This window comes from Coloeus monedula (assembly GCF_965178545.1).
Source record: "Coloeus monedula genome assembly, chromosome: 7".
NCBI lineage: Eukaryota > Metazoa > Chordata > Aves > Passeriformes > Corvidae > Coloeus > Coloeus monedula.
The window spans coordinates 7213160-7238012 of NC_138787.1; the positions used below are offsets into that span (position 1 = coordinate 7213160).

The 24853-nt window shown below is 41.7% G+C and overlaps 1 protein-coding gene across 1 annotated transcript in view; it reads left to right on the forward strand.

The window, feature by feature from the left end:
• Positions 1–7579: 7579 nt before the first annotated feature.
• ITGAV (integrin subunit alpha V) overlaps positions 7580–24853 on the forward strand; it is a 46070-nt gene continuing 28796 nt past the window's right edge. The window contains exons 1-4 of the mRNA XM_082285147.1: positions 7580–7814; positions 11697–11824; positions 23970–24061; positions 24568–24682. Coding sequence (XP_082141273.1) covers positions 7660–7814; positions 11697–11824; positions 23970–24061; positions 24568–24682 — 490 coding nt within the window. The 5' untranslated portion in view covers positions 7580–7659. The remainder of the gene's footprint in view (positions 7815–11696; positions 11825–23969; positions 24062–24567; positions 24683–24853) is intronic.

Genomic DNA, 24853 nt, shown 5'->3' on the forward strand with positions numbered 1-24853 from the left:
ACATCCCTTGCAGGAATTCAGCTTATACCTTACATTTCTCAGGCCTCTATGCTACATTTTGGCAGGATTGCTCTTCTAGGAGAACTTTTGTCCTCTTCATGTTCCATCTCCGTTCCTTTTTTGTTCCTTGGTTTACCTTCTTGTGCTCTGAACACGAGGGAGGCAGAGATGAGATTGGAAAGGACACTGTAGTTTGGTCTCTGCGCAGTAATACAAATCCATTGCAAGCTCTCAATCACTGTTTTCAATCAATCTTAGTGATGTCTGACCTGACAGGTAGTTTAGTTGTTTGATTTGGGAGCAGTAGACTACTTCAGAAAACGATTGATTGAATTCCACTTTAAAAATTCCATAGTTGCAACGTAATGCCCCCTTAAAATCAGGTAACAGCCAAGTTTCTGAGCAAGAAACCTTTAATCTTCATTCTTCACCACTTTCTTTTGCTGTCTTCTCCTTCTGCTGAGTATAAACACTGCAGAAGGGAGGCTCTTCTGACTGACCTCTCTAATCCATATCAACTAGCCCAGCAGGCCTTGTATAAGGCAGCTGCTGCCTTCTCCCTGCACAGGCCTGGAGCAAGACACAGTATCCTCAGCAGTGTGCTTTCCTAACGTGGCTCCAAACACTTCAGGGATTTGTTTATCAAATAGAGACAAGGAGGATTAGGAAAGCTGGTCAGAAGGAATAGAGCAAAAATCTATTTCTTCAAATGTCTGACACATTAAAGCTAAAATTAGAGGGGACTATAAACTGTAAGGGTCTAACCATTGTGATCTATTTTCTTGCAGAAGCACCTGGGAGGTGTCAGAGCTGTACTTTGTGTCAGTACTATCAGCCCTACACCATGAGCTCTTCAGTCGTTTTCTTGTCAATAGAAGTAGTCTGTATTCTGTACATAGCAGTTCCCACACAGTGCCTTCCACACAGAAATACCGAGTTACAGTTCTGCACAACAGTTGCTATACATGAATAATTGCCCATTCTTTGTGTGTATGGGCAGCCGGGAGTAGTGGAATGAGGAATCTCCCCCAAGAGGGCAAAAAGGGAAAAACTTAAATGTGCTCTTTATTCAGGGGATGGAAGTGTCTGTAGTTTCCACCACAGATAACTGTTGTCAGCATTAACTTCTGTCTGATAGATGCAAAAATAGTTCTTTCACCAGCAGCTGGGACTCTCTTGGAGTGACCCCGGCAATGGCAGGCTAATGGCTTGGAAGCAAACGGTACAACTTTGAAAACAAACCAGATCCACACCAAACACCCTCATCCCTCACTCCCCTGGCCAGACCCTCTGTTTAAATGGCTAAAGGTCTGATTCTGTATTGATCCATGTTTAGTGTTGTTCCTTGAGAGAAGCATTTGTTATTTAACTCAACAAAGGCGTAGTGCACCAGTATAAGGTTTTATCGATAAGGACATGCTTTGGTTTAATATTAGTGCCAGACAAGACAGTATTCCTTGGACACGGAGGATCAAAATATAACGGCTTCAAGGTGAGGGTGAGTCAGGGTTCTTTGGGGAGAAAGGGCCATTTCTCCATAGGGAAGAGGGAGGACGTTTGAACACTGGGGCATTCTGTTAAGATGGTGTCTTCTGAAGGCAAGAGGCTGGAGCTGATACCTGAGCTGGCATATCAAGGCTTGGAATGCCTGGGCTGAAACACTTGAAATTCTTCATGAGAGAAAAGGGCAAGGAAATACCTCTTTTAGTGTCAGTTTGTGTTATTACCATCTTTTAGTGTTTTTGTATTTGAGTAAAAGAATATTCAGAGTATTGGATAGAAAGGAACTTGTGTCTGCTTTATTCCTCCACTGCCTTTCAATCCTACTTGCTCTGCATCCTATTACTATTTTGTTATCTAAATCTTCAGCATGTTTAAAGTCTGAGCCTGTTACTAAGCACAGAGCAGTCTGAAGAATTATTTCTTTCCCAGGGAATTTGAAAGTTTTTAACTTGTTTTTGTTCCAAATCCTTCAGCAGGAACGTGGAAGCATTACTGTAATACAGCAGCACTAGAGGACAGATGCTTAAAGGGCAATGTGGCATTATATGCCTGGAATGATCAATTAAAAAGCCAGCATGACTGCTATGTGAGTTTGAGCTTTGTTAGATTCCTTTGAAAATGCATGATGAAAAATGTCATAGAAAAAATCAGTGAAAAATTCCCCCAAACTAGAAAGTCTGGGGGAAAGAGTCAAAAGTTGTACATGAGAATACTTGTACTAAATAGGAAATGATTTGCACTAAAGACAGGGATAAGAATATCTCAGGGATATAACAGGAAGCAGTGGTCTCTGGTATTTCTGTATAACCAGAAGCAGTCAAGAATGTAAAAAACCTAGGAAATACCTCTTGTCATCTGGAAATTTTCCATAAATGGAAATAAACTAGAAAGTGACCCATCTTCTGTGCCTATAGATCCTGTGTGCAGGAAAGTGCTCTGTTTCTCTTTGTCCCAGCAGAATACTGTTCTACAAGAATTTCTGCCAGGCATAGTCACTTCCGCTTTCTAAATAAAACCTGTGTGCACGCTTGCCATGGATGATGGTCTCAGCAGAAGGGACAGTACTTAAAATAGTATGAAAACAGTGGCAGGCAAAAGAAGGAAAAGGTTTTTAGGAAGGATATTAAGATGTAGCTAAGAATAAGATGATGGAAGAATAATGATCTCTTCCTCACCTTCAGAGAATTGCATAAAAGCATGTTCTAGAGAGTCTTTGTGAATGAAAAAAGGTAGAGTTAAAATTCACGTCATCCAGCAAGCAATGTACCTCCTCTGGAAAGGAAGAAGGAAGTGGAAGAGAGAGTGATGAGGAGAAAGGAGGGATGATTCTTTGTTTAATCAAGTGTAATGTTAGCACTCCTGTATTAATTGTGACTTGTGTATTTATGAGCTTTGCTGGATACAGGCAGAAGGGTGGATTAGGAAGAAGTGCAGGTCCAAGGTGCAGTTCTGTGCATTGGAATTGGCCTGTAAAGGAACAACCACTGCAGGAGTAACTCACATGGGAGCTGGAGCTTTCCATCTCATGGGCTCTGTAGCTGCTGTGCCAGGTCAGACGTTCCAGTGGGACGGCAGAAGCAGAAGAACAGAACTTTCATGCACAGTAACATATTCCATGTGAGACAAGTGCACAGCCTGTTGATTTCAATGTTTCATCTCTTTTCCCACTCTAGGAGCAGAAGGCCAATCCATCACACTCTAGATTAGCAAATTCTTCCCCATCCCCTTCTAAAAAGCTTTCCCGAGACCTTTCCCAGCAGAAGACCCAAGAGCCCCGTATCTCAGTGGCTCACTCCTGGAGCTCCATCACTGTGGTTATCTGAGGGTGCTGTGCTCCTTCTGGGGATAGGTGTAGTGACTTCCCAGGCTTTTCCCTCTGGGCTGGTGTGTTCCTACACCCTCTTCCTTAACAGAGCAGGGTGGTATTTGGCATTTTGTCTCTATTACATCTTATATATGTATGCATATTATGAAAACATTTTCAGAGAGATTGTACAGAGAATATTATGGAGCTTGTTGTTTGGGTTTTTTTCTGATCCATGTCTCCCTTATTACATTAATTCCTGTCAAAGCTTTTCTCTAAAAGTACTCTTTGAAAATATCTTTTAAAAATATTTAAGTCTTTGGGGATGTTACTGAGCAGCATCTGGATATATTTGTTTGGTAATCTGCTGAAGTGCTTTGTGTAGCAAAAGCTGAGTCATATGTGATTTATATTGACCAACTTTGTCAGACCGAAGAAATATGAATCCTTTGGTAAATTAAACAATGCTGTCTGTGAATTTGATACTATGAAATCCTAATGTGAAAAAAAGGCCTGGTGAGTAATGAGCACTCTATAAAACACAAAAAGGGGATTGCAGAAGGACTTTGACTAACACTGGAGTAATACAGCTATCAGTATTGAACAAATCAGAAAAAAGCTCTGGTAGAGCTGACTTTGTTTTGAACTGGGAGATTTCAAATTCTATGCTAGGAGCTGGTTTAACAAATGTAGCCATACCCTTGTTGTCCTAGTGAAAACATTGCCCCATAGCCCCGGGCTAAGGACAGCTTTTGCTAGCAACCGAATGAGATTTGGCTGATGTGAATTGCTCATAGGAGCAATAAAGCAAATCAAGCCTAAACATCTCTAGTGTTTCCTCATGTTTCACCACATCATGCTTCTGTAGTTTTTAGATTTAATGTTTTATTTTTCTCAAGAAAATGGGTATCAAAGATAATATTAAACAAAGTAGAAATAAAAGGCACAAACTGACCAAAGCAAACTAATATATGTGAAGTCCGTCTTTTACTTCGTTTTCTACTGCCTTGTTAGAAACGAAGTTACTTCTTAAAAGATCTGTTCAGAGCAGCTAAGCCTCTTGAAAAGTCCAAGTGTCTGGATGGCACAAGAGCAAAAGATTTACTATAACTCTCACATCGATGGAGGCTTTTCTGGGAGACTAATAGTGGTCTCGAAGAACAAATGAGTCATGATTCTTTCTTTGCTCCAGATATTCATACTGCTGGTACTGTAAAGCAATGAATCCACTTAGAGGAGAAGTTTATTGCTTGCATGCAGGACCCCGTGCTGACCCTTTGAAGTAGGACCACAGAGATTTGCACATTTGCAATTTTGACCAAATTGTGGCACTTTGTCCATTTCTTGCTGCTGCCTTTCATGTCATGAGGTGGAGACTTTATTGCAAAGGAAAAACATTCTGAAATACTCTATCCATGTTACAGGCTGGACACTCAGGAACAGCAAAAAAATAATACCTGTCTACCAAAAGTGCTTTGCATCTTGCAAAGTTTTATTCAGCTGTGTTAATAACTCGTTGTCTGAGTAAAAACTAACAAGACCAATAACTTGTAACAGAAATATTAGTTTGATCTGTTGGATAATGGAAAGCAGTTCTTTAGACTCCAATCAACTCCAAAATAATTGCATTCTGTTTTGCATACAGACAAAAAGTTTGGTGTCTTAGAAGGAATCTGAGTCCTGCCCACTTCTTAGTTGTTGGTTTCCACCACTGGGTATCTTAGCCTGGGAACCAAAAGCTAGCTACAGGTAACAAGCAAATATAGAAGCACATAATTAACTTGTTTACACTCTGTAATATGATCTCATTGGCTGTTCCTTATCTATTTGTTAGTCATGCTGAGAACTAAATCAACGAGGAAAGAAAAATCACATCCTCACTAGAAGGGTGTTTGCTGCTGTACATTAACAGCAAAGTCTGGTTTTGACTTTGACTCCAGTGTGCAGGATTCTGTCAGACAGGGTAGCTCCATGCAAGCAATGGAATCAATCACTCGGCCTTTCCTGCAACAGAAAATACTTTCCCTCATTTACAGTAAGATTGGCTTTGATTAGAAGTGTTTCCCAAGCCTGTACACTTCATCTTCTTTTCCCACGTGGAGGCTGGAGCTGTGATGCCATATAGAGAGCTGTGGCTCCGCTCTGGGGCCGTCTAGACTGATTGACTCCGATCGTGTTCTGAACTGGGGCCAGACAGCAGCGCCGCCGCCGCTTCCGCCTGCAGCTGGTGACTCAAGGCCCTGGGAGTGGAGCAGAGTGCCCGGTGCTGAGTCAGGGGAACGAGAGGCTGCCTCACCTTGGACAGCCCAGACGCTGCGAGCAGACAGGCACGGAACAGCTGCGAAGAGCAATCGTCTTGAAGGGGAGGAAAGGCTTTGAAAAAACACTTCCCATGGGATGAGTAACCCCTGAGTCTGTGTGAAGTCTGAGTTACTCCTATGGCCTGGCTTTGCAATTTGCTGACAACAAGCAGAAGTGCTGCACAGCCAGTCCCTAAGAAGCCAAAACTGATCATTTGGTAAAAAAATTCCAATATCTTAAAAATAACTTATCCTTCACTGCTTGTGTGATGTTGTGAGGTCATACAATCAAGTAGAGAAAATAAATCCTCCTTTCCCCTAAGTTGCTGACTTACTGATCAAAGTACTCATAAACCACTCTTTTAGTTTATTGCCTTATTTACTAGAGTTTAGGAACTTATTAACTCATCTTCAGTTTTGCTTTGATCAGGTCTGTAGTACAAAAGCTCTGAGATAAATCTGTAAATAACAGTAAAAGTAACATGTGGTTTGTATTTGTTTGTTTTTGAATCTACTGAGGAGGCAGCAAAGTTAGGAAAACTAGCAACAAGTATCAAGTCTATGTCTAGGAACTCCCTTTCTTAATAGAGTTTTTGAGATGGCTTCTTGAAGAAATGATAATTATTTAATGACAAGAACAAGTGAATGGAACACAGGAGTAGGTGGTGGTTCTTTGGGTTTTCCTCTGCTTATTGTGGAAATGTTTTTTCTTTCAGGATTCCCATTAGACTGAATCTGTCCCTTGGTAAATATGCAAGGGGTATTTTTAACTTTTATTTAGGGCTTGAAACATCATTATTTGTTCTGTTGCTTTTTGTTGTTCATGTTCTTTCACATGAGGAAAGCAAAAAGTTTAGACTTTTGGTGGTAATAAACTCCAATCCTGTTACGTTGTACAAATTAATATTCGGAATGAATATGAATTATTTCCTCTTTGCAGGTTTTCTTTTACCTGAGGCTGCTATACTGAGCAGATGTTGAACTCCGATGTCGGCTGAGGAGGGCAAGGCTAAAATGGGTTTGACAGCAGCCTACAGCTGACTGAGGCAGGATGATAGCACTAAAATGTTACTAGTGAGACATGACACAAGAGCTACAAACTGCAACTGAAGAGATTGAAGCTCCACTGGATGCTTCTTCCCCAGGTGGGTAGCGCAGGGGTGAAACAGTAACAGAGACGTCCATCAAGGAGGATTTGCAGATTCAGCTCTTCCCAGTCTTGCGCCTGCTGGTGGGCATTCCTGTGGCTGGGGAGATGCTGAGACCCTGGGATTTAAAATTACTTCATTTAATAGCCTATGTGTTTGAAAATCAGGGCTTTTTTTCCTCCATGGCTTGGTCCACATTGGCACTCCCTTTACTCTTTGCTTAACATCTTTCCTGAAAGACTTGTTCAGAAAGGCTTCACCAAAAAGACTGGGTAAGACCAGGCACGGATGTGCCCCCCTCTTCATATTTCTAGCACTCCTTCATAGAATGGTACAATGGTTTGGGTTGGAAGGGACCTTAAAGACCATCTCGTTCCACCCTCTGCACGGGCCGGGACACCTTCCACCAGACCAGGTTGCTGCAATCTCCGTCCAACCTGGCCCTGAACACTTCCACGGATAGGGCAGCCACAGCTTCTCTGGGACACCTGTGCTAGGGCTTCACCACCGTCACAGGAAAGATTTTCCTTAACCCTCTTCCAGCCTTCGGCTCGGGCAGAGATAGGAGTGGGATGCCTGAACCGAGGGCAGCCCCGGGGCCGGAGTTCGGCGGCCGCCGCGCCGCGCAGCCCCAACCCCGGGCGGTGCTGGGCTGTGCTGGGCGCTCCCTGCCCGCTCCCGGCGGAAGAGAGCGGCGGCCCGGGCGCGGAGCGGAGCAGGGCCCGCCCCCGGCACCACATGATGCCGCCTCTCCTTCCTGCCGCCCCCGTCCCAGCGAGAAAGGGGAAGTGACTGCGCTGCGCTCCCCGCCCTGCCGCGGGAAACGCGCGGCCCCTCCGCCCCCTCCGCGGGGGCCGGCGTGTCCCGGCAGAGCCTCGCCCGCGGAGCAGCGCGGGGCCGGGCCATGGCGCGCCTGGGGATGATGCTGGTCCTGCTGGGCGCCGTTCTGGCCCCGGGCAGCGCCTTCAACCTAGACGTGGAGCGCCCGGCCGTCTACTCGGGCCCGGCGGGCAGCTACTTTGGCTTCGCCGTGGACTTCTTCGCTCCCGACCCGTTCTCGTAAGTGCCCGTCTCGCTCTGCCCCGCCGAGCCGCTCCCCGGGGCGCCGGAGCCGCGAGCGGCGTTGTCCCGGCGCGGGGTGAGAGCCGGGCGGCGGATGGGGAGCAACCCCCCGGTCCTTCAGCAGCCGAGCCGCTGCCGCCGGTCCCGGGCGGGCCGGGAGCGCTGCGGCCGGAGCGGCTCTCGGAGGGGACGCGGCGGGAGCGGCTGATGGAGAGGGGATGGAGCCGCTCCGCATCCCTGCCCCGCTGGGGCGGCTCTGGCGGCTGAGACGCCCTGGCCGGGGAGCCAAACCCCATCCCGAGCGGCCGGCGGCTCCGGTGGGACATGAACCTTGCGCTGCGGGATTCTCTGCCTAGCCTGGTCTCATGAAGATAATGGTGCTGATAAATACAGTGTAGAAAGATGTAGTTACGGTGTTTTGATTCATGAGGCTGTGTCCCGTGGCATTTCAGAAGTTTTGCTCTTCTGTCTTTGCGCTTTGCGGGAGTGCTGTGTTTGAATTGTGCTGAGTCTGTGCGAGTCACCAAGCTGCTGAGGAGTCCAGAGAAGGAAAAGTTCCATCTAAGCACCCTCCACGTCTACTTCCTGAATATGTTCCCGTTTCATGTTAAAGATTAGGCTCTGTGTAGTCGCTGGTGCGTTTCAGACCTTTGAATCCTTGTGTCGCTAACTGCACAGCTTTGGTGTTGCCCCAATGAATCAGTCTCTGGTCCTCAAATGCGGGCTACAGTAACCTCCAGCTTTTGTCACTTTCCCCCCACTCCTCTCCCATCTTAAGAAAGGGCTGTAAAACTGGAAAAGCTGCTGGCTTTCATCCTGCTGAGGGGATATTCTCTCTCCCCCCTTAATCTTTAGCTTATAAAACTTTATAAGCAGATTGCACAGCTATTGAGCAAGTCCTTCTGCAGTACATCATCTAGCCTTGTTTGCATTTTTTTATTGCCTACATATATTAGAAGCCATCCTGTCTTAACTTGCACATGTTGCACCATCTTTCTCTGCTATCTTAATCGTGTAAGTCCTGGTACTAAAAGAAAAAAGCTTCTATTTTTGTCCCGCCCTTTATTTTTAAGTCAGCATGTGTAGCTGCAGAGTTATCAAGAGACTGGTAAATGCATGTAATAAACTTTCTTCCTCGCTTTCTGATAAGGAATTATATGACCCAGCTCTCCATGAAATCACTATTTGGAACCTTTCCATTATTTTTATAAGAACTATTGACCTCAAAGTGCACTGCTGTAAAAGAAAACTGTGGTTTTCAGGCAGCATGAAAAACTTCTGTATATTTAGAAGGGAATTCTCTCCTCAGTTTTTTTGTCATCTCTAAAAGTTTGTTTGTACCTGCTAAGCTAAATACTTTATTTTGCATTTAAGTTCTTAATTGAACCAAGTAGCTATGCAACTTTGACAGGAACAGGCCCTAGTGGTGTTAAATTTTCAGGTTATGCCTATGGACACTGATACTTTGCCTCCTGAAATAGCCAGACATACTTGTATGCAGTGTCCTCTGGGCATATGGAGTGTCACGTGGTTTCTGTGCCTTTCTTTTTGCTTTGGTGAGCTTTTATTTATCACCTGTTTTATACATGAGTACTGGAGATTAAGTCAGTTTAATCGGGCTGAAGCTATTTGGATTGTCTAGCCTGACAACAAAGGCGTTTGTTCCCGAATGCTCAAGCTGCTGTTTCACAGTCTATTTTGACCTGCTAGATGCCAAACTAAGGCCTATTTAGAAGTCCAGTATGAAAGTCCAATTCCAGGAGTGGAAGTGGTGGTGTTGTGTCATGGGGGTGCGTGGTGCCTGGCAGTGAGCACAGCTTTCATAGGGAGTGAGGGAACACAGCTCTGTAACAAGTGAAACGGGTTTCTCATACACCCTCTGCTTCAGAGGAGTTGCACTTGATAGTCCAGGATGCTCCTACATGGAAGCCTCAGTTTCTTTGTTGTCCATGGAAAGGGACTGTTCCTGTAGGCACACCAGAGGTGCCAGAACACTCCCAGTTTTGCCCCAGCATTGGGATGGGGTGGATGGTTACATGATGTAGGAAACTGGCAGTATCAAAGCATAGCTGGTATATTCCCATGGAAATACCATTGTCCCTCTATTCCCTCTTTCCCAAAGTATGTGGATTAGAGACTTCTTAGTATTTGGGTAATTTGCATATTATTATAAGAACTATGACAAAATCTGCTTGCTTGGTCTATGATGATAAAAATGCATTTTTATCATTTGGGGAAGAGAGGTGACTAAACCTTTGTGGAGTCACATAATAATTCCTTTATTTGTAATGTTTTTAATAAACTTCATCACAAATATTACCATAAGAAAAATTTAAAACATATAATTAGAATGGAAATTATTAGACCTTTTAAACAAGCATTTAATTTGGGGGACTTCTCAAAAGTCACTGGTACAGGAGTTAAATGGGAGGTAAGCTACCACTTGTTTAATACATTGTAATGGTAATAATTGATGTGTTTCTTTACTTGGCATTATAATGTTTATTTTTAAGCATTTCTGTTCTGCCCAGAGAGTTCATTTTAAGTTGATTAAAGTGTTTCAAATTCATGTTCTAGAAATCTAGACAGTCTATGAATGGCAACTAGGGAAAACAAATGGATTGCCAACTAACCTGGATTTTCTATCAGGGTCTATGCCAGGACATTTTTAAGGTTCTGAAAATTCCCACAGGTTGAAAACTGGTAGGTCTTCATGCAAATTGAGCTTTGATGAGGTGCTACGTGATTATACCTATACTTACCTCTTACTAGAAAGGAGCCCGCAGATGACTCTGAAAGCCAGAGCAAGTTTGATAAGCCTGGATTTGCCTGCCTGTAGACATTCTCTCCAACCAGTCCTGCAGCTCATTCAGCTAACTCAGTTTCAAAACTAGAGAACCATAATGCCTGACAAGACTTGCTCTTGCAAGCTGCATTCTCTCTTAAGCAGTCTAAAGGGAAGCAACAGAGCAGACTGATTCTGATGAAAGGAAGTACTTGATTTTATGTCTTCTAAACATGACTTTATGCTTCAGCTTGACTTTCTCAGTCAAGTGCTGATGAGTCAAGTGGATCTCAGAGGTGCTGGGGTTCTTGGAAGGTGCTGGAAGACGCCAAAAGTCTTGTTCAGTTTGTTCCTTACTTTGCTACTTCTGAATTTTGCCACCTGCGCAGGCAGAGTCTCGTGGCAGTTCCTGCTGGGAGTGCACTGAACGTGTCTGTAGAAGCAGAGATGCAGAAAAGCACCGCAGATCATAATAAGAAAATGATGACTGTGCAGTGAATTCGGGTAACAATTCATTAACATGCAGATCTGTGGCTGAGAGTCGCTCGGCACTTCGAGAGTGTTTTTACAAGAGCACTTGCTCAGGCAGGGCTGACTCATCACGTTCAGGACATGCTGAGCTCAGAGCGCGCTCCTGCTTTGTTTATACATTGTTTCCATTTTTGACTGACTTCCTTGAATTACCCTCATGCACAAAAATTAACCAGAAATTATGCCAGTTGATGGCTTTCGTAAATTACAGAAGTAAACAATTTCCTGTTCTGCTGTATATTTACATATTCTTGAAAGGAAAAAAAAAAGTATAAAATATTTTTATCTCATTTAAAATATAATCATAAGTAGGCCTGGATACTTTAATTTTATCATATCTTCTTTTATCTCTCCTTTTTGGTAAATGGGGCTGTTTCTTGCCTGCTTTTGCATGCAGAGAAGAGAACCTCATATGAATTTCTCTGTAACTGTGAGTAGTTCTAGTCAGATTTAGATTAGAATGGGCAAGACTTTTGCTTTATTAACTCTTCAGATGTCATTAAGTTATAACATCTGTGCCTTAAGTGTTGAAACCTTTGTTCTGTTTCTTTTTTTTCCTGCAGGACATTTCTTCTGGTGGGAGCTCCAAAAGCAAACACTACCCAACACAACATTGTAGAAGGAGGGCAGGTGCTGAAATGTGACTGGAGCTCAAACAGAAACTGCCAGCCCATTATATTTGATGCCACAGGTAATGTGTGGGTCGCTGTGGGGGAGATGGGATGTCTCTGCTCTAATGCTGCTGTGGGGAAGCAGAAGGGATTCAGGTCCCTGTGGGATTTTTGCATGGTCAGTGTGAATGCGGCTGCTTTTGACTGGCAACTAGTCAAGGCTTGCTTGTGCTTTCCTTTTCCTCTCCTCTCTTTTAGAATTCTGTTGTCCCTGGTATGTGCTGGAAGCCTGAGTGAGCAAGCATTCTTCTTCTTGTGTTTTAACCTATTTGTATTTCTTCTCTGTACTTTCCAGCAGTCCTAAAACATTTGGCAACCTAATTCCCAATGAACCCTGAGGGGTTTTCTTCCTTTTAAGAACGTGACATATGAGGACAGATACTTTTCATTATCAACAAAAGTGGCATAGGCAGAAATAACCCAGAAGTTTCAGCTGAAACCAGGAATACGAACTAAAAACTCTGGAAAAATGTCTTTTTGTAAATTTTTCCCCTTAGATGTAGCTTCATATTGTTTGTGACTTCTGTGATAGCAGCACTCAGGTGCCTCAGGTCATAGCCATTCCCTACCCATTTCTGACGCACAGAAGAGCCGAGCAGCAGCAATGTGGACATGAAATATTTCAGTCACTCTTCATGCTCTGGTGCACACAGTGATTTCCACAGACTGTGGCAGGTCATGAGAATGCACTGCATGTGCTTTTCTGCTCCAGCCACTCTGTGTTGAATCCTGTTTTCCACAGTGTGTTTCAGGCCAATGGAAAAACCTCTCCATGTCATGGGAGGGGATTAGCAAGACCCATGTGGTAGGGTAGAGGAAACACCTGCACCTTGAAGGTCTGGTTGGCTATAATTCATTCTTGTCTCTGCCAGTATTTTGACTTGGCAGCCTAAAGGTTGTTAGACTGATGCAGCCTTTTTAAATTGTGTGCAGTACAGTGGAGAAGCATTGTCAAGGTATGCTACAAAACATTGTTGGTGTTCAGATTTCTGAAATCTTCATATCTTTTTGTGAAAACCACTATGTTACAGTTCCATAGCAAAAAAAAAAAAAAAAAAAGTAAGTAATGTAAAAAAGTTAGTAAAAAAAAAGTAAAAGTAATGGCACACACAAGCCCCAAGCCATTATCATTCCTTCACTCAATTTATCATTGTCTCATATCATTCTATAGGACCATATCTGCCAGATTACTAAAAATCTATAATAAGTTGCAACGTCTGACATTTTTATCTGCATTGGTGTTAAGACAGCAAAAATAGATTATAGCTATCTTTCTTTTTGTTGTTGTTCTCTGGGCTTGTTGTTTACTAGCATACAAGTGTACTTTTTGTTAGTTTGGGTATTTTTAAGAAAGAATCTCAATGTCCCTAGTAAATAGTCATCATTAATATTGTAGCCAAACAACTTCTGGTGGTGAAAGATGAGCCACACAGATAGGTTCTAGAGACATCTTCTAATGGGAATTGCAGTGCATTTATCAGTTTATACCATGAACATTTGCAGTAGGCTTTTCCATGTGCCAGGTAGAGTTGATAGAGAGAGGCCACTCTGCTTTGCTGTGTGTCTGTGCTTAAGGTATGTGCTCCTGGGCAAGCAAAGAGTGTTTTGCTCATCATTTGGCTTTAAGGAACAGGCATGTTAATCGGTTGAAATTTAACAGTAAAAATAGCAGGTCATAACGGCTTAAGAGGATTTCTTTCAGGCATGCTTTAACTCATTCCAGCTTTGAGGCAATGAATGGGGGAATAATGCATTTGTCAATTATTCTCCTGGTGAAAAGGGGCATTGTACTTCAGCTTGATAAAATAATAAATGCCCTGAGACAAAAAAGAAAATGTCTTTTTCTTTGTGCATAGTACAATGCTCGATTCCCTATGTTCTGATGACAAAGTCACTGCCAGCACTGTTAGCCCCGGCTCCTGCCTGCCCCTGCCTTGTAAGGGAACAGGGCTTAGGGAAGACTCGTGACCCACTTTGAAGAGGGAAGTGGAAGATCTGACCACTAACTTGTGGTGCTGATGCGAAGGGGCTTTTTGTAGATGACTAAATCCTCTGCAGGACTGATGACTGATTCCTCTGCAGGAATCCAGGCTCATCCATCACTGCTTAACATTTGTGCAATACCATTTGTAACTCCAGAGGTATTGCTTAGCCCTGCGATACAAGGCAGATTTTTTATTCCCTCCCAGATTCACTGGAAAAAAGTTCTGCGTCATTACTTAGATGTGTTTCTTCAGAGTTATTTTCTAATTGCTTACAGCCAGTGAGAAATCTGACCTGTGAAAATGATGACAACACTTGTACTCGTGGCTTTCCTCTGTTTGCCTGTTGATGCCAAACTCCATATGTGGAGTTGGATGCCCCATGATTAGCAGGAGTCATGACCCCATTCCTGCTTCTGCTCCCTTCTGCCAGGTAGCACAGCTGGAATGCCAGAGTAGGCCAAGCAGTGAGTGATGGCAGGGCAGAGGCTGTGTTCCTGTGCTGGGAATGTGGCAAGGGAATGGAGGAAAGAGCAAATGTTGTTCTGAGTGTGTGGGGTTGTGTTTGTCCCCTTGTCTTGTATCACAAATAAATATGAGAATAGGGTTTTACAGAGGTCCAGCAACCAAGGTTTTTTTCTCTATATATTGTTCTATTACTGTTATTTAGGACTATTTCTTTTTAAACCTTCCTTGGTTTTTAGTTAAGTTTTTCCTCAGCTTTATGGGTCCATTTCTCTTCCCCATCTGTACAAAGGCCACACTGAGCTCAGTGGCTGGTCAGAGCTGGGTTTTATTTTCTAGATCTTGCTTTTGGCTTTAACATCATATTTCCACAGCAGCATGGTCATTTATGTGATCAAATGCCACAGCTCTTCCATAGCCCAGGAGGGAAGGTACCAGCTGCTGGAGGATAATCTTTGGAAGAGTTGTTCCAGCCCTGATGTTACAGCAGCATTGCTTGCTTGCACTTATCCTCACCCCAGCTGCCCTGGAGGAAAGCGATAAGTCATTAAGCTGATAGTTCCTGTACTACAGAATTTACTACTTTGTTTATTCCTTCCTGTGGATGACCACTCAGCTCTTGCAGGATGGGAGCTGGGCAGTAGGAGTCCAAAGTGCAATGTCATTTATGTAGCTCTCATGCTGAAATTACATGTATTTCCCTCTTTCTCATGCCCTTCCCATCAGCCTGTAACATAAAAAACAAAATCAAACAAAAGCATATATTATAACTTTTAAATCTCTGGCTAAAAGAGCAATATTCTTTCACTGTTCCTACACAGCATATTTTCTCATTTAAAACAGCAATATGTTTCATGGAATCACAGAATGGTTTGGGTTGAAAGGGACCTTAAAGATGATCTAGTTCCAACCCCTTGCCATAGGCAGGGAGAATTTGTGAGAGGGAATCTCCCCTTGTCCTGGATCCCTCAGCACAGTGGTTATACTCACTAAAAATACACTGGAGAATATTCTGTCCATGTGTGTCTGCATGTTTCTGTGCACATTATACTAATTGCTTTTGACATTCTGGTATATATGGTGGCTTTGGAAGGCAAAATGTTTATGTGGCACATTAACACTTCCCAAATGCAAAGATACTTCCTTCGCTGTGGGGCTTCTCAGCCTTTTAGCAGTGACATCGGTTGGCTCTGATTTAACATAGTTATGGCTATGTGAAAATGGCATAGCAGATGTGTGGTAGAATCTGCCCTGAAGTTCAGGGGTACACATAGCTGTGCTGCATGTGCTTGTGTCACGGGGATAGACACTGAATACCTTTTTTTAAAAGGTTTTCTAATGTCATCAGGCAAGTGTTTCAGGCTGGCTTCTGTGCTTAGGAGCACATAAAGGTGAAAGTTAAGAAGGACCCAAGCACCAGAGCAAGCTTCCTCAGCTGCATACCTCTGTTGCAAAACTGAAATATGAAGCAGTGCTGCTGTTATTTTAACAGGTTGTCCTCCAAATCTAGATAGAAACAAGTCTGATGTAAACACTTTTTTTACCCTATTCCTGTTTACTTTGTTAATTCAGCAGTGAACATGCCTCTGCCACAAAACTAAAATTTCTGGTATTGGCTTTCTTCCATATGTTGACTTCTTTCTACAAGTGACACAGCTTTACCACAATTTCAATTAAATTGTTATGTCAAATACTTGGAATTTTTCCCCTCTGTCCCAGTTAACTTTCAGACTTTCAGAATGTGTAGGAGGCCCTATTTTTTCAGGACAAGCACTGAAGGGAAATTTATATTCTCAAGGTACCATATTCTTCAAAATTATCATAAGCACAAGCAATTTTAATAAATCCTTCCCTTTGCAAGATGTTTTACATTGCACATTCAAATTATCAAAAATCACAGGTTGTAGTTCAAGGTTGGTAAATATTTATCTTCATTCATTCTTATCTGTTCTTCACACTGGATAATTTTGTGACTGAAAATTTAGTTTATTTTTTGTTTTAATCCATAGAAATAGGGGAATGGTCTGAATTTTGTGAAGAAGGAAGTATCTAGGAAAGCAAATGGTAGAAAAACTGCTTTTACACCTGGCTGAGCCCTTTCTACCAGACTGACCAGAGACATGGTTCCTCTCTTAGAAAGCTTAACACTTGGCTGCTTCTGCCAGCTGCTTAGCAGCTTTTTCCAGGAAAAACATATTTCTTGTGGGTAAACCGTGAAGGGAATGCACTTAATACTGCAGCCCATTTTCTGCTTCTGATCAGTTCTGAGACCAAGGTCCAAAGCCATTTGTTTTAAAGACATACCAGTCTCCCTCTTCTTTTTTCATTTCCACAGCCTTCACAGACTGGTGCAGCAAAGCTTTCATGGATAGTACCAGATATTGCCAACAGTGTTTCCATAATCTTCCTCTGGAAAAAGATTCTTGAAAAGTTAAAGGGTGTTTCCCAAGTTAAATTTATTTTGTGTAGTTGTCCATTTTTTCTGTATAGAATTAAACATGTCTTTTTCTGTGAAACAGGAGGATCAAAATTTCGGTGAGACAGAGAACAAAACCAGTGAGCAGAGGGGTGACCAAATGTGCTTTTTAGGAAAATCAACACATCATCTTTGTTTTTACTTATGTGTTTTACAGTTAGGTATACGTGGAATGGCAGGGTTAATACACTTAGCTAATTGTCTGACATCTAGATAAATCCCTCCATTATTTGGCCATGGAATTTTAGAGGATCACTGTGAGTTTTGATTCCAACAAAAAAAAAAATTATGTAGAGACCCATGTAACCAGTTGGAGTTAATCAGGCTATGCATGTGGCAAATTAATATGAATCAAAAGTTTCCTATGTGCTTGTTTTCCAAAAGGAAACAATCTTCATAATTATTTATATTATTTTACTTTTCTTATTGGGGTCCTAGCTTGTCATCAGTCAAGAATAGCGGGAAGTGGGCTGGTAGAAATAGCATTTCCTCATGTGTCTATGGCTTTTCATAAAAGTGTAACCAAGTGATTTTATTACCTGCTGTTTTTTTAAAGAAAACTTTAATTGAGAGATGTATCTGCAGCAGTATGAGATGCTTGAAACTGTAGCTCTTCATGTCAGCACCAGAAAGTGCAGTCCTGAGACTGCCTTAAAGAGCTGCTGCATTTAGAATCATCTGATGAAATGCAGACAGCTCTACAAACTGTTGCAAAGGAAAATATGCTCATAAAACCAATTTGAACTTCTATGCTAATGAATTACAGATTTCTTGAGCAGATTTCATGTTTAGCTCGGGAAGATTTGCTTGTTCAGACAATGGATTGTTTTGCTTTTCTGAGACCTGTGGTAAACCAGGGATGCACAGCTGAGTGGTTATTCCTTCTCTTGGGGAAAGCTTTCCCTACTGCTTTTATTCTCTGTAGCAGATCTCAAAATTCAAGACTGGGGAGACTTACAGAAGCTGTTGAATACTAGAAACTAGGAGCGTCTCAAGCATTTTCAGCTTTGGTGGTGTGTTTTTACTGCTTTGGGAAAAGAACTCAGTATGGCCTCTGAGTTTTATCACTGACAGTTGTACTGTCCCTCCTCTTCTCCCTTCCCATGTGTTGATGCAACAAAGTAATTTAGAGAAACTGTTTGTTCTTAAATGGTTTTGGATGCAATTCTTTGAAAACTGGATATTTTGATTTGTGCTAAAAGAGGAGAAGGAGGCTTTTGAAAAGAAATTACCCTTGTAAAGAATTCTCCTGATTCCTCCTTATGTTTGCAGATTTGGTTTTTTTCTGTCCCCCAAGTGGGTGATTCTAGACAATAGGAGGCTTTGTTTGGAAGCCTAAACCACCAGTTTGGCATGGCTGGATCTATCTGTGACCTATTTAGCTTGAAGTGGGTGTTTTAACTGCCTTGGGCAGCTTTGAGCTGTAGTGTTGCACAGGGTAAGATCCGCTGATGTTGAAGTTATGACTGGAGTGGGTGCCATGAGCTTATGTTTGCCTTCTGGAGATTTTGATCATTTGTGCAAAACAGTCAATTGTTCAAAACTCCATCATTTCCACTTATGAAATAAGGAAGTGTGGGATAGGTCGGTATTCTTTGAAAATAGCTTGCTTTAACAAAGTACTGCTTTATTTTTGGCTGATTGCTTTATTGGTATTACCATGGAATCCACAGGGGAATTTCAATCTCAAAGGCCATCGATTTAGTCAACAATAAAGCAATAAGTCTTGTGAAGACCATTCATTGATTGGGAGTGAAATGGACTGATTTTTATCTGGCTAAATCTCTCATTACCTCGGTCCCCCTGAAGTTTGGTTGTTATACTAATCCTTATGCTGGATAACTGCAGCACGCCTTGGGATCTGGGTGCTGGTCTGAAGGCAGAAGAGAGTGGCAGGACGCATAAAATCTCCTCTGCATGTTGTTAGAGCTGACAGCAGAGAAATGCTCATGCTTTCGGGCTTAGGTGGACTCCTGCATGAATACTGTTGGCTCTGTCTGTGTGTGGCTGGATCTCAGGGGTATGACGAGTTGGAGAAAAAAAGGCAGCTTACTTATATTAGGCAAGGGAAGAGGTGCTTTTGTTCCAGCACCGCCCGGGGAAAAACGCGGGATTCATACCTCAGAAGAGGGAAGGGGAGTAGTGGGAAGGTCTGTATTCCCGTCTCCCTGAGTCATTGCAAAACACTGTGGCTAAACCAAGGTTGCTAAAGCATCAGCTGCCTCCCAGCATGGGGAGTTTCAAGTGAAGATAAGCTTGTGTTCACTTGCTCCTGCTGTGTCAACTGAGGTTGCAAGCGCTCAGAGTTTGGATGTAATGAGAGATGAAAGATACTTTACACTGCATAGACTTCTCCTATTATGAAAAGAGGGCTCTTGCATGTTTTATAGCTTTGTCTTTCTTTTGGGTAGCTGCATAGTTTCCTTTTACCTAGCAGAGGCAAGTTCATTTACTTTGAATTGCCATAGTTACAAAGAGGTTTATTTTAACGAGAGATCTGTGAATTGGGTGTCTATTTACGTTTTACAACTCCTTAAGTATTCTTAGTATGGCGACACTGAATCAAGTTTCATCAGTTCCGTGCCTCTTGACTGACGATTATCTCTGTTAAGTCTAGCTGAAGATTGGGGAAAATGTTTTAGTTCAGTTTGCTCAATACCATAAAAACAAGCGAGCTGCAAGTTGCAACTGGATCCACTTACTCAACAGCAGGCATTTCATAGTAACTCCATTGTTTCTGTAACTGATAACATTTACCTTGGGAAAAGAAGGTGCCAACTATCAAAGCTGATACTTAAAAGAAATCCATCACTGAAAAAAACTTTTGATCTTTTTATTGTATTTAGAAGATGGATTTCTTTTCTTTCTCTGCAATTTCTACCCAGCATCTCTCCACATTAATTTTCATTTATAAATTTAACTCGTATGGAATGCAGTAAAGAGACAATGTTCCATTGGTCCACCAGCAATGCACCAATTTTTAAATTTTATTTTATTATTTTTTTTAAATTCTGTTCTTGCCCTGACTACCCCATCACTCCACCTGGAAAGTACCTTGTGAGACACAGCTGTATTGACTTGACCTGTCGGCCCTTCTTCCCCTATTGAAAGAATTATGTAAAATCATTGTGTGATGCCCACTAAATTCAGAGCAAAGGAAAGACCAGGGCATAAGCTGTGTTTACCATAGGAAATAATACCCCATGGTCAAATGACATAATCCTGGAATTAATGACCCATCAAGTACAAGTCCCTGTAGGAGCTGCATTTTAGTCTGACAAATAGCATTGTATAAATACTCTGAATGTTTTCTTGAATAAATCTAGTCAGAATATAGTTTGTCCCACCTAAATATATTTGTTTGAATGCCTTTTTAAAGGCTTCTTCAAGGCAAGGTTGGATGTTGCTCTGAGCAATCTGGTCGAGTGAAAGGTGTCCCTGCCCATGGCGGAGAGGTTGGAATAAGATGATGTTTAAGGTCTCTTCAAACCCAAACCGTTCTGTGATTCTATGATTAAAATGTACATCATTGGCTTAAAGACGTGTGTAAGGTATTTTTGGGATACTCTGAAAGTTTAGAAATACAAGAAAAGGCTATAAGAAATGCATTAAGGCTACAAGAACCCTTATAGTACTAAGGCTGATTATAATACATCAAAGCATTGGTCTGGATTTATAAATCCCTGGATGTTTAAATCTTACCTGCAATACAGTTTGGTTCATTTAAGGTAGGTAGTGTTTTCTAGAGGGTGTGGGGGAAGGCTTGTTCTTTTTTTTTTTTTTTAATTTAGTATATATATAACTACCACTAAATATTATACCAAGATAAAATAATAATCAAGTCAGGGCTCTTGTAATAAAACACAGAAATGCTGAAGTTAGTCCTGTACCTTCCCATGACACATCTACTTTATGGTATAGATCAACATTTAACTGTGGTTAAAACTGCTTCAGTGAGGGCTCACATTTAAGTGTTTTAATGTTTGTTTTCCCAGTCATGAAGAAAAACTCAAATGGCTTCTTGTTTAAAGCACGGGGATTTTTGTTGAATGGGTGTTTTCCAGATTTCCTCATAAAATTAGTTTCTCTTTGGACCTGAGAGAAAGGCTTATTATCTTTTTGCACTGGTTTTCCTGGGGAGAATTTTGAGTGAGTGTAGGTAAGAAAAGGTTACTTTTTTCTGTAATGGAGAGTTAACATCAGATTTTCCCTGTACCAATTTTTTACCCGAGACATCTGTCAGTGTTTCCAATGTACATACTTTCTACTTGATCTAGATCTTCTGTCCTCATGCACTTTCCAGTGTTGCAGCCAGTTTCAAGCTGTACTCAAGGCCCTCTGCCTAAGACACCCCCACTTAGCTTTGCAGAACCTAAAGATGGTTTGAGTACAAGAGAAACTCAACCTAAGGCATCTTAGTCTTGTAGCACATCTTGGTTTCTTATGTGTCTGCACTGACACAGGGCAATTTGACTGAGATGCTTGCAATATATTTTTATAATAGCAGTGTGCTATAAATAAATAAAATCCATTTTGCCAAATTGCCTAATGGAACACATTTTTCTCTGGGGTGGTGGGGTTTTGTAAGAATTCTTCATTTGTTGTTCAGGCCTTCAGAAATTATGATGCTGGCTTCTGAAGTCATGACATCTGGCACATGAACTACATTTGGCACGTAATTATCTTTGTGGTCATGTTCGTTTGCTTTCCCGTTTGGAGATTTGGGGTTTTTTATATGCCAGCTTCTGGTTGTATCTGAAAGCCTGGACATTTCTAATATTATCCCCAACTTAGAGCTGAATCAGGGCTTTTTAATACTGTAGAAAAATATTTTTTTCCCCTAAACACTAAGGAAGATGCTGTCCTGGACACTGATCCTTCTTGGCAGCTTGAGAGTGCACAGGGAAAAGGCAGAGAGGAGCTGTTTTGGCAGCCTGTGCCAGTTGTTCTGCTGGCTCCCCTCTTCTCCAGTGCAGTCAACATAGACCATGGGCAGGTGGCACCAGTAACCAGTACTTGGTTGTCTTTTTCTTGTATTTTTTATTCTTATTACTGATTCATGCTGCCTCAACTGATGCGTTCAGCTCAGACTTGAACCAGCTGATTTCCTTAACAGCTGAGATAAAATCGGGTTGTTGATAATGCAGAATGGCTTCTTATTCGCTCTTGCAACACCACCTTTCCTTCTACTTCCCGCCTGTTGTTTTAAATTTAAATGGGAAGTTTGCATCCTAGACACCTTTATGGTATCTAGGACAATAGGATTCTGCTTTACACTACAGAACTGCCATACCACCTTTCATTTTTGTCATAGATATATATTGTTTTATAAGTATCCAACAGTAGAGAAAAGTATAAAATGCCACTCTGTAACTATTCCCAAGTTTTACATTGTTTAAAGCTGTGTTTGGCAAGTAGAGCTGAGACATTTCTTTGTGTTCAAAAGTAGCTGGACAAGTAGAGAGCAGAAACCGAATCTGTCTTTCCAGGCTAAGTAACCCTGGGTGTGGTTACAAGACAAATTAACCACTTTTAAATCCCTGTTGGTGCCAAAAAGGATATAGTTCCCAGCCTTGTCTTGCTGTCTTCTCCCCAGCGGGTTAGCACTACTCCCCTCCCCATGGAGCCAGCTGGGTTGGAACGTCATCCTACTGAATACTTTTTTAGGAGGGTTCATTCTTAGGTGGTTCATGTTGTGACCATGTGACCAGGGGAGTAGTGCCAAGAGAGACACTGGCAGCAGGAATGAACATGTGGACAGGAGCAAATGGGAACTGCTGCCCCTTTGGGTGGCAGCTTCATCTGAAACTAACCCAGTCATGCCTTTGAGCAAAACTGTGTGTGGGTGGATTTTCATAGTTAAAGGCAAGGAACAGAAAAAATGGTGATAAAACAGGGATTTCTGTGTGTGCCAAAGACAGCTCCCTGTTTGGAAAGCATCTTGATCTGGTATTGTTTTTCTGTACCATTAAAAGGTGACGTGCAGGTCTCCAAACTACATTTTAGCCTATGCAACGGTGAGAGTAGAAAGGTTCAATGTACATAAATCTGTGCAGATGTGCTGATCATCAGGCCCTCCATGTCTTTAGCACCAGTCCAGTAAGAGATGGAGAGGAGGTGACAGAAGGAGGTGGGATTTTAATTGCCTTTGATGACATTAGAAAAAACCACAATAGTTCTCTGTGTTGCAATGTGCTTGGCATTGGTTTCTGTGTAATTCTAATCTGACAGCAAAAATAGTCCAGATACTTGCTTGTTTTGGCTGACTCAGCAGATTAAAATCTCTTTTGTCTTTTTCATGGGACTTTCCTAAAGGAAATAACACAATCTCTGCAGACAAAACATTCTTTACAAGGTGTAAAACAAGCAAGGAAGTTCTGGTTCAAGTGGTCACAGGTCTCTGATTCATAGCGGGGTTGGGTTTGGGGATCCCCCCTGGCACTCTGGAAGTGATGCGTGTCTGTTGCCTCATTGATTTCTGTAGCTTTAGGCTATATAAACCAGCCATTTAGGGAACTTTTAGAAAATATACATTTTTCAAAATTTTACATCAATTTTCTCATTATGCTAGCAAAGTTTCCCTCTTTTTGCCAATGAAAGTACGCAAGAAACACTGAATAATTCTATGACTTTTAATATTCACACCTGCAGAAATACCACTTGTTTTTTCTACCAGCCAGCATCAGGGAACAGACACCAGTGCAAATTATTCCATCTATTACTTGCTCTCTTTCCCCATAGCTTTTAATCTTGCAAATTGCCTTCTTTGTGCATTGCAGGGACATTCAGAATAGAGATGTTATCACTTGGTAGAATAGGAGAAGGATCTCATTCCTGATTCTAGCCAAAGCTCACATGATTTAATCGAGGCAATATTTCTTCTAGAAGCATTAGTCCTAACAGGGCTTTGGCACTGGTTCTTGAGCAGTGCTGTAATCTGCTTGGAAGTCAAATATCTCAACTATGAGGTATTTACTGTGTGTCTGTCAAACATGCTATGAACTTTGTGCTCTTACAACTAATCAGCTCTGTGTGCAAAAATAGCTGCTTTTGGCCCTTGATATAAAAAAGTAATAATAAATACTTTTTAAAGCCTGTTTCCATCAAAGGGTGATATTCTCCAATGTTACTGTTTTCTGGTTTTCTCTGTATGTGTCAAAACTAAAGGCTTAGGTGGGTTTTATTTCATTTCTACTGTACAGGTTCCTGTGAAATTATGCTTCTATTTTATTTTCTTTGTAGGTAACAGAGACTTTGCTCCTAATGATCCGCTGGAATTTAAGTCTCATCAGTGGTTTGGAGCCTCTGTGAGATCCCAAAATGATAAAATTCTGGTAGGTCTTTGATGCCCTTCAGGTGCATCAGTACTGAGATACTGCAGTGGGAGAAAATGAGAAGAGATCCAGATAACTTAGAATTTAAACAAAATGCCACTAATCAGCATGAATTGTCTTTTCTTCAGAATTTCTTAGCTAGGCTTTGCTTAACTCTTTATAAACAAAGGTAGGAGCATTTTTTTCTAGTTTTAAGGAAAGTAGTAAAATGAGTTTGATGAAGTTAGAGTATAAATTATAAATTCTTGATGAACACTTTACAGCTGTTGTTTTAAGAAAATATTATTTCTAAAATTCTTGATATAAATTACCTATTTATAAAATACAAATTTATGGTAATTCTGCCCTGGTGCTGATAGAATAAATCTCCTCTAATAACACATGATACATCTGCCAGGTTTTTTTGTTGCTTTTCTGTAGAAAAGTGGAATTTCATTTTATTATTTAATACCCACCAACATTTTGAAGAGGAGTTTGTTTCCTCACTGCTGTGTGTTCTTCCCTAGGCCTGTGCCCCATTGTATCACTGGAGAACTGAAACAAAACAAGAGAGAGAGCCTGTAGGAACTTGTTATCTGCTTGCTGGGTCAAAATTTGTGGAATATGCTCCCTGCAGGTCGAGTAAGTATTGAGCACTTACATTGCTTTTCTCTTTGGAATTCCTCTTATGTTACATTTTATGTACATTTTGGAGCAGGATGTTTTACACCTATTTCCCCCTTCCATGTATAGCAATTAGAACAAAACCTAATCTAGATCCAGACATCTGAATTCTCCTGCAGTTGAGGTTCA